The following is a 10,668-nucleotide window of genomic DNA, read 5'->3' as shown; positions in this document are numbered from 1 at the left end:
AGAGAGAGAGAGAGAGAGAGAGAGAGAGAGAGAGAGAGAGAGAGAGAGAGAGGCCGAAGGAGAGAGGGAGAGGGAGGGAGTGTGGTGTGTGCCTGTGACTTTGGTCACTCCCACAAGCTACCATTGTAGCCATAAGCCTATTTATCTCATGACAACCCATGACTAGACCACTTTAAGTATAATCTTAGCCTAGAATCTTGTTCTTTCTTGCAAGTTAGCCCATACTAGGACAAGACAAGTCAATGAAACCTTCATAATGACCCAAGTTATGGCTTAAGGTAGAAATGACAAGTGAGGGAAGGCTAGGGATTTGATTAAGGACTTGAAAAGACAAGTCCATGGAGCAAAAAAAAAGAGAGAAAAAGAGAGAGAGGGAGGCCGGCTAGAGGGAGGGAGAGGGAGTCCAAAATTTTGCAATAAAAAGCATCACCCTCATGCCATTCAACTCACACCTTCACCTAGCAACTTCTCTCTCTAAGAAATTCTAGCATTCTTGCCTTGTTCTTGTTGTTCTTGAAGCTCTTCTTAAATTCTTCAACAAACTCATCCCAAAACACCTTTTCAATCCAAAAAGTTCAAGTAGTTTTAGTCACAAAGTAGTTTCGAGAGAAACCTTTCTCTTTCGAAGCTACCGGAAGCCAACCGTAAGAAGTTACTCCGCTCAAACACCAACCAACTTTCCGTAGTCATCAGCTACCACCAAGAAGAAAGGTAGAACCCCTAGTCCAATAACTCTACGTATAGCATAGAATCGTACGTTAGAAGGTAGAATGTTCTTAATTCAAAATATCGATATCCTCATCGTTTCCCTTAAGTAGATAAGGTTATCTATTGTTTAGTTTTCAAGTAGATAAGGTTATCTATCGTTTATTATCGCCATGCATGGTAGTCAACAAGTGTATCTTAATAATGGAAGAATGAGCTACTTTTACTCTAATAAACATGTGTTGTTTTGAATTTCTCATAAAGGAAGAAAGAACGGTTTTCGAAAGATAAGACTTTATCGTTGATAGAAGTATTCGTATTTTAATCTTTAGGATGGTTATGAGCATGATTACTAATATAGAGTTGGATGATCTTGCTAGTTTAGTTTCAAGATTACAATGAATGATTTATGTTTGTGAAAAGTCCTACCGCGGAGTCTATGCATGAAAATGAGACACGGAAATCGAGAAAGTAGAAACATGACACCTAGGGTGTGGTTTGATGAAGAGGCGTGTTTTGAAAAGGTGAAATGTTTTGAAAACCGCAATGTGGCCAGGACATGGTAGCCCATTGTGTGGTGTGTGTTTTGTGTGCCAATGGGAACCCGGTGCGGCGGAACCATTATGAGAATACTCGGGAACCCGGAACGGCGGAACCGAGGTTAGGTGTGTGGCTTGGTTATCCACGGAGAGGAGCCAATGCAAAGTGTGCCAATGGGAACCCGGTGCGGCAGAACTATTGTGAGGATACTCGGGAACCCGAAACGGCAGAACCAAGGTTGGGTGTGTTAAACGGATTTTTTTGGAAATGATAAGGTTAATGAAATGTGGAAAAATGATGACACGGTCTACGAGAAGTCGCGTAGGAGAAACTCAAAACTCATAGACACCTACGTTAGTTGAATAGTGAATGCCGTGTATCATTGTTAATTGTGGTGTTAATCATGTACCTGTCGAAATCGTTAACTTTTGATCAATTGTTTGTAAGTTAAGGGTTAGTGAGTATGTGTTATTCTATTGAACCTTCGTAGCTCACGGTGTTACCTTTGGTGACCCTAACATATTATATTGGTGGTAATGCCGGTATAATGTGTCAAATCTCATAGATGAACATGGTGAACTTTATACCTTGGAAGCATTTGGTGCCGAAGAGCCGGCCCGAATGGAAGAGGAAGCGGAACAGCAGATAGGAACCCTAGCTACGCCTTCTTTGTTGATTAGAAGTACTCTTTTGAAATTTATGTTGTAATATTGAGCCAGACTCCTTTTAATATTCAATAAAATTGTCCTATTTAACGTTCCCAAAATTCGGGGCGTTACACTTTTTTTTTTGAATACGTGCACTTATCACTTTGGATCAAACCCATTTGTTTAAAGATAAATATGTTTAGATGAGATGTGAATTGGCAACCGACGAATATGATTTTTTGCATAGTAGAAGGTCTTGACGAGCTATAGAAAATAAACGGATCCACTAATTGTTGCGGGTCCAAGGCGGGACCAACAAAATCGAAATTGGACAGGACTGGATAGTATGAAATGGATAGGACCCTTCCCCGTTCTATACATAGTTGAAGAATAAAGGACCGGTTCCCATCACACAAAATTTGACACAAGTTTTAACACAAGTTTTTTGTAGGACCCATTTTAGATGTTCCACACAAATAATCCGAGTCATTCAAGTTGTTTAAAACGTGTTTTTAAGGATTTCCGTAAGAAATCAACTCATTCAGATATCGGTAAATGCTTAATCGTTTCATTTTCTTTTTTGCAACCCCCATGAGGAATTCATACCATGAGTTATGGCTAGTTTATGCTCCTGAGTGGGACGAGATGACGTCAATTTCATAAAACATTCATAATTTTTTCTACTTTTAATTTCGATCAACAACTTATTCAGATTATTGAACGAAAATGCTAGGGGCACATCAATTTGTCACACCTCAATTACAACCCTTTCATATACATGTGGGTCCCTAACGGGTCCCTAACATTTATTGTGTAATTCTCACTAATGCATGTAAGAAAAGTGTGGTTGAAGTGTGACACATTGATGTGTTTCTAGCATTTTCCACTATTAAAACTTGACTTCATCCACATAAATTAATGCTAAGTTTAAACAGGTATTTTTCAAAGGTCAATTGGTGATTTTTCTCAGTTTTTACACTCAACTTTTGGCTACGTTTATCCAACTGCTGAGACTAGTTCAGTTAATCAGGACTCTTGTATCTCACTAGGAGATCAAGAGTTCGAATCTCTTCACCTGCATGTAGGTGTTCTTTCCTTTAGGGTTTTTCCTTTCCTTTCTATCCTATAAGGGCATCCACAATGGCATAATTAAAAGTAATAGGTTTCTAAATTTAACAATGTTGGTGCAAATATGGCTCACAATAATATAATCAAATTTAGCAACCCCTTTAGAAATAATCAAATTTTGAATTTTGGATAATCAAAACTAGCAATCTTTTTGCCAACACCCAAATTTAGTTGACCTCACAATTTCTCTATCAAATACATCCATCATTACACAAAAACGTTCTCTCTCTCTCTCAAAAATATATTTTACTCCCCAAAAAATCTTTTTTAATTATTTTTCAAAAATAGTTTTTATACAAAAAACAGTTTTGTTTTCAAAAACAGTTTTTTTTTCAAAACCTTTTCTTATATAAATTTTTTTTTTACAAAAACTGTAGTTATAAAAAAAACAGTGTTTTTTAAATATTTCAAAAAACTATTTTTTATTTCTAATAAATACTCCCTCCGTCTCTTTTTAAGTGTCCTGTTTCGTAACTTCAACTTATTAAAAAGACATTATCATTACACATTTCACATCAACTTTTTCCTCCACTTTCTCTACTTACCCATCATCATTACACTTTTACTCACTAACTTTTTAAAATGAAATCTACTTTTAGGGACAAAATAGACAATGCACCAACTTTTACCCCCCTAACTTTACAAAATGGACACTTATTAAGGGACAGCCCAAAATGAAATACTGGACACAAAATAAGGGACGGAGGGAGTAGTTTTTATTATCTATTTTTAGACAAACTATTTTCTATGTTCACAATATTTAATTTTTTGTAGTTTGAAAAAGTGATATGGCAAGTTTTGGTTTTTCAATTTTGATTATGCCTAGGGGTGTTAATCGAGCCAAACAAGCCAAGCACAGTATTGTTTAGGCTTGGCTTGACTCCATGTTACATGTGTTTAAGTTTTGGCTCAAGTTTGAGAACTTTTTGAGACTAATTGTTCAAACTTGGCTTGAGCTTGATGTTTTGTGTTCATGATAAGCTTGGTTTGGCTCGTGAAATATGCAAGTCAATCTCGAGCTTCCAAGCATGAGTTTAGCTTGTGAAGTTTCGAGTTTTCAAACTTGAGCTTAAACTCATTAAGTTACAAGATGAAATGGGCTAATTCAAAACAATAAAACCCTAGCTAGAAAAACGTGATAGCAGCTTCAAATTTTCTCAGTAAACTCTTTGAATTGCTCCATGGAAGATTTATAAAGGATTTAATGTAGTCCTAAATTTTCATCTCTCATATTTTGGGATAATTATTAATCTACCCCTATATTTTTACTATTTACGGAATGACCTCTTTGTTCACAGGTCTATTGAGCTAAACACTCATATGCTCAAACTTGGCTTGAATTCATAAACAAACGAAAAAACGTGATTAAGCTTGGCTTATATTTTTTTTATAAACGAGTTTGAACAAACCAAAAGTTGAGCCGAGCTCGAGCTGTTTGGTTCGTTCAGTCTTGATCGAGCTAACAATTTCTCAACATTACGAAAAAATAGTTTCTTTGGTTTTGCAAAATCTCATATGGTAAATGGAACTCTAATGATTTATACCTAAATTATTTGTCTAGTAATATCTAGTTTTTGGTTGTTGATATTTCACATATAACGCTAAGTTTTCAACTTTTTGGATAATTTAATTTTTTAACTTAATGGCTACATTAGAACTTTTGTGCGATATTAATATATTTTTGACAAGCTAGATCATCCCAGTTATATTAATACGAAAATAAAGTACAGTACTGTTTACCGTTTGTTTCACTTGATGTCAATGATCGACAGAGAAATCTTTTGAGTGCTGGAATGTGGATGTTTTTGGTGGTGGAGTTTGGTTCCTTGTCGTATTTCAGGACTTCTCTAGAAGCAAACTTAGTGAAGTGAATGGAAGATAGAATAAATGGACTTTATTAAATTTCAAGATAGAAGTCTATCGACAGTGAAGACACAGTCGAATGGGCGATTACAAGCTGCTCCTAGTGCAAGAAAAGTAAAGTATAGATTAAAAGTAGAAGCCTTTGGGCGAGCGATTGAGTGGGGGTTCTAAACGTCTTCGATTCTTGTATTTATAGGCTGTCACCTTGACTTGAAATTCAAACTTGTAGTAGTTTCCTCCTTAATTTGAATCAATCTGTTATTTCTCTTGCTCTTCCTCATCTTTTTCCACGTTTTGAGTGAGGTAGTTGATCTGACGTAATGTCTCTTAGGCCCCGTTTGATAACGGGTTTGGGGGCTGGGATTGGAGTATTAATCCCATGGGACTATTAATACTCTGTTTGGTAACAAAAAAAGGTCTGGACTATTAGTCCGTTGGGATGTCCAATCTGGCCTTTAGGAGGTATTAGCAATACCCCGTGGAACTTGGTATTCGTAGTCTCATCCCAACCCATTCTCATTACTAATCCATTCTCATTACTAATCCCATCATCTAATCTCATCTCAAACAAACATGATAATAATAATCCCATCATCTAATCCCATCCCAAAAAAACATACTCATTATCAATCCCTTCTCATTAACAATCCCTTCTCATTACCAATCCCAATCCTAATCCTATCTCCTTACGAATCCCATCCATCTATCACTGTTATCAAACGTGAACTCCATCTTCAACTGCCTTCTTCAACCGCCTCAGCCATGACCTAGATATGCTTCACTTATTCCTTGGTCACTCACCATGTGTCCCCAACTAAAATATACATTCTCGACCAGTCGATTAGTCCATTTAGTTCTCTGCCATGCTAAAATATAGCTAAACTAGTCAACTCGTTGTTACCACGAGTCGCTATTCGACCCAATCAATTAACAGTGGCCAATTTGCTAAATTATGGTGTAAACAATGCCCCCTATTTACCTGAGTTAAGAATTAACTTTGGTAAATATATCTCTTAGTATTCACCGCCTATATAAAGCGGAGCACTTTAAAAACTAGGGCACAAAATTCCAACGCCAAGCTTCGATTGCTTAACTATGGCTCCCAAAGCAAAGTCGAAAGTTCTTAAAGTTCTCGTTGATACTTCACATACTACGCCAGAGACGGCTGACGTTCCGCGCTTCCCAGAATCTTTTCGTGAATCGGCGAGTCGGAATTCCTAGGTTTTTGTTCATAACAAGAATGTTAGTTCAAATTATACTCTAGGGCCTATTTTTGATTCAGCTATTCCGGATGAAGTCCTGACCACTTATCCTGTAGCAGAACGTGATCCCCTTCTCCTTCAACGACCATTTCTTGAATGGTTAGGATGAGATAAGAATTCATACGTTTGTTCTTGGTCTTCTTCCGTTGAACCAAATTGGAAAGAATGGATATGACAACTAAATACATCTATGAGGACTGGAAACAAATGGGAATTTGTGAAACTATCAAGTATTCTCAGTTTCCTTTGGAAATTAACCCTTATCTACTAGCAGTTGCAGCTTGCTTTTGGTCAAAATCCTCTAATGCTTTAATTTTGCCTAGTGGACTAATATCTCCCACCATTTTGGATATTGTTAATTTTGCCTAGAGGCCTCCCTACATTAGGCCTTGAAGTGAATGCTTTATGTACTCCTGATCCTTATGACCTTCCATTTATTATTCCAGTCAAAGGAGTGAGTTTTTCACAGTGGTTAAAGCTACATTGTTTGAAAAAAATCATTTGCACCTTCTTTTCATGAGAAAATAGCATTTTACCTATTCTGGATTTGCAAATTTCTTTTGGCAGTCCCTGGTCTTAGGGTTACTAAGGAATACTTTAACCCAGCAATCTGCTTGGCCCAAGGTAAGAAATTAACCCTAGCTCCATTCGTTCTTGGAGCTTTATACAAAGGACTGTATAATTTTGTTGATAAGATAATAGTGGACTCTTGTGGTGGCCCCTTTTGGATTTTTTAGGCATGGTTATACGCCTATTTTCCTCAGATTAAACCTAAATCAGCAAAGCCTCTTAGACCAGACGAAGATCGAACTGTTTGCCGTAGTTACGCTGAGTACCTTTTAGGTTTCATAACCCATAGGGAAGAAACATCTTTCCAGAGATATTTCAAATTTCTCTATGAAGATAAGGACAATTGGCCTACATTTTATCCCTTTAATAGATTTGAATATGCTTCTCAAGGGGTAAGGCAATATTTCAAGGATACTCCCTCTTCTTCTTCCAATAATGTGGCAAAAGCTTTAGAGGAGAAACAATTGTTTTGGGCTAGTGTCCTCATTCCCAGGCACATTCCTGATGGCTTTGCCCTGAACAATACTCCTTTTGGTAATTGCAGCTTTGAAAGATATTCCCCATGTCAGTTTGCCAGACAATCTGGATTAATTCAAGGTATTCCTATGCCTTTTGTTCATCCAGAAATTGTTGAGATGGCCTCAGATAGGCTGTCAATGAAATTGAAGGATGCAAGAATGATTACTTTTATGGTTGCTTCGCCGCAACCTAACCTCTTAGAAAGGTTTACACCCCAAGCGTAGGGCTAGGTCGTTGAAAGCATAATAACCGGTAAGACCAGAATCGTTCCCACAGAGAAATCTTCTTAAGCGAATTCGGATTCGATGTTGCGTAGAGAGTTGTGGCGTTCAAGCGGCCAACTTTGGTATTCGATTTGAATGATGAAATTTAAACTTTGAATTAAACTAGATTAGAGATGGTCAAGTCAAAGAGATTGATTTACCCACAACTTAGCCATCAAACGGTTTCTTCATCTAACTCAAGAGTGGACCGAAACCGTCCGAATTCCACTAGAAGAATTAAAAGCTGAAGACTACTTATAACTTAACTCAAGGCTCTCATTCAAATTGAACTCATTTAACACAAGTGAGAGACGAAAAAGAATCGTTCGCACGCATAGGATTATCAAGCTCGTAGCACAAGACGATAAACTTCATTGATCAAAGAAGCCACCAACCCCATGATCAAAACTAGACATCATGGGTTTAATTCATTCAAAAACCTTGAAATTAAGCTAAAGGTTAAGAGAAACCATTTGAACAACTAAATCATAGAGTGAACCTCACCCCATGACCAAACCTATATCCTACTCACACATAGCAAAAAGACTAGAAAAAGAGTTAAGCATGGAAAACATGATTCACCGATGAAAACGAAAATAAACTAGATTTATGAGAAGATCTAATAAGTAGCTACAACATTAATACATGAGAAAACATCAAAACACTTAAACTTACTTGAGTTCTTGAAGGAAATAACTTGAAAAGCTTAAGAACAACAATGGAGTTCCTAGGAAAGCAAGAAAGAAACTTAGGCCTAAAAATTAACTAATGGCCATCCTTTCCATAAATGGCATACAAGCCTATTTATAGGGCTTAAAAAATCATCCTTACAATGGACAAAAAGGCCCCCAAAATATCCCAAAAACATACTAGAAGTAGAAACTTTCCATCTATAGAAGGTTGAAAAATTCAGCAAAAAAGTGTTGGTCGAAGGGCATTGGTCCGGTACCTCAAAAATGAGGTATTGGTACCAACTCAACTGTTCTCCATATCAGCACAATGGTACCGGTACCTTATTTTTGAGGTACCGGTACCATTGTCTACAAAACTGCAAAACATGGCAGCTTGGCCTTTGAGCTCTTGTGATGTCCCGACGGCCATCTGATACTTCGAGACTCAATCAACGGGACTTGACGGAGGTGTGCCATGTGGCCTTGGTCTCTTGGATACCCTCGAGGGCCATCCTCGATGCATTTGCATTGCTTGCTAAGCTTTGGCACGCCCCTCGCCATTCTTGACCACCGAGTGGCCTCCGGGGCTTCTTGAGGTACCTTTAGGTTCCGCTAGCAGAGAAATGGGTACCGACAGGCACTTGGACACTTGGCTGCACCCCGATACATCCCTTGGCGCTCAAACACGCCTTATTAGCACGTTTTACCTGAAACATCCTCAAACAAACCTTACGTGCAATATCGCATAAAAACGACAACATATATGTACAAACACAACATACTAGAGGACTTAAGCACCAAGAATATGCATTATTGGGTGCTTATCAATGGTCAACAATTTCCATCATCGTGTGAAAGACTTTAAACTTCAGGAGTTTAAAACCAACATTGGGACTTCTGCTACTTTTGATAACTGGTGGTCTATTATGAAAGCCATTTATTTTGGCTCCTTTGTTCATGATTGTCTGTACAGACTCGACCCAGAGTATAAATCCCTTCAAGACAAAGCAAGTAACTTCAAGTTGTAGTAATACCTGAATATGTCATTAAACTTATTATTTCTAATATGGTTTTCTTGCTCAGATGATTCTATTCGACTACCAGATGACCCTTATAAATCTATAATCCCTCATGCAAAAGATGCCACTCCTTTATCCTCAGTTCCTATTGAAGCAAAGAAAAAGAGAAAAGGGAAAGATGGCCCTGGTAGCGGAACCAAGGGTAAGGAAAAGATCTTTGAAAGCCATTTCGACTGGCTTAGTTCAAAATGCTTCCAAGAACATTATTTCAGAGAGGCCTAAAAGTAAGGCTACATATGTCAGGATTTTAGCTCCTATAGAGGAACCTCAATATGAGAAATTGGCTGACTTGTTTAGCGTGAAGCAATCTAAAGTATGTATGCTGCTGTTTCTCCATTTTTATGTTTTCATGGTATTCTCTCATTATTTATATTTCTCTGTTTCAGAAAGCAAAGAGAACAAAGATTGTTGATGCTTTTGTAGAAGAAGAAGAAGATACCTCGAAGTCTTCAAAAGTTCAGAAGGCCTCCTTGTCAACAGGGAAGGATGACACCACAGATAAGGAAATTGAACTCTTTGAATTTGGAGATACAACTGCTTCTAATCCTTCCCTTCAAAGCATTGAGGAATCTGTTTGCACTCCAAGTAACCAAGTGCCTATTAATGCATGCCTTGGACGAGACAATGTTCTACTAGAATTGGTACATGAAATGCCAATTGCATCAGAGAGCAATCAAGTGCCTAATTCAATAGGCCTTGATCAAAACAGTACTCTGCTGGCACTATTATCCCAAGTCGACAAAGTCACTAATATGGGTATTGCACCTCAGATGCCTAACCAAGAAGACATAGGCAGAGGTCTAAATCTATATTTTTTTGTGAGTTTATGGTAAATTTAAATTTATCATATAAGCTAATAAAATGTCCCTTGCGATGTCATTAATTAATTACAACTCCCTTATTAATTCCTTAGAGTCTATCATATTTTTGTTACAAATAATTTATCATAATTCCTGTATTTTGCTTTTCATAGTAAATTTATCGTATATGGTAAATATAGTTAATGAGCGAGAGAGAGAGGGAGAGATGCAATTAATTAGTAAGGGCATAATAGGGCTTTCAAGCAATTATATGATGAAAATAACCCATGATGATGTCATGGACTAGATGTAACGACTCGCCCCAGCTAACCTGCTAACTATTCGCCTAACCATGTGGCTCAAAAAGATAATCTCAAGATATACAGTAGCTGGTCGAGACTGTTTAAATTTCACAATATTTTCCCAATTCCCACTAATGTGGGATCCTTGGAATGGTGTCTCACAATCTCCCCACCTTATGATGCAACGTCCTCGTTGCATGGGCCCAACAACCTTCTCTTGGTGGTCATGGTGTGGCACTTAGCTCTGTACAGCACAATTAATGTGCTCGTACCAAATTCTAGAGGTGGTCCCCACCATGTAAACCAGGGTTGTGCTTTG

At 37.7% G+C, this 10,668-nt stretch overlaps 1 protein-coding gene across 1 annotated transcript; it reads left to right on the top strand.

Annotated features, from left to right (window-relative positions):
• Positions 1 to 9,037: 9,037 nt before the first annotated feature.
• LOC131300577 (uncharacterized) lies at positions 9,038 to 10,133 on the top strand. Its single transcript, XM_058326487.1, has 3 exons — positions 9,038 to 9,179; positions 9,273 to 9,560; positions 9,634 to 10,133. The coding sequence occupies exons 2-3, from the start codon at positions 9,300 to 9,302 to the stop codon at positions 10,078 to 10,080; spliced, it is 708 nt and encodes a 235-aa protein (XP_058182470.1). The 5' UTR covers positions 9,038 to 9,179; positions 9,273 to 9,299; the 3' UTR covers positions 10,081 to 10,133.
• The last annotated feature ends 535 nt before the right edge of the window (positions 10,134 to 10,668 follow it).

This window comes from Rhododendron vialii, chromosome 9a (genome assembly GCF_030253575.1).
Source record: "Rhododendron vialii isolate Sample 1 chromosome 9a, ASM3025357v1".
In the NCBI taxonomy this organism is placed as follows: domain Eukaryota; kingdom Viridiplantae; phylum Streptophyta; class Magnoliopsida; order Ericales; family Ericaceae; genus Rhododendron; species Rhododendron vialii.
This window is presented reverse-complemented; position numbering and strand designations above follow the sequence as displayed.

Excerpts from the sequence above, each read along its gene's own strand:
- LOC131300577 (XM_058326487.1), top strand. The coding sequence starts at position 9,300 with ATGCAAAAGATGCCACTCCTTTATCCTCAGTTCCTATTGAAGCAAAGA. Across the intron at positions 9,561-9,633 it reads TTAGCGTGAAGCAATCTAAA|AAAGCAAAGAGAACAAAGAT; the intron begins GTATGTATGCTG and ends TCTCTGTTTCAG.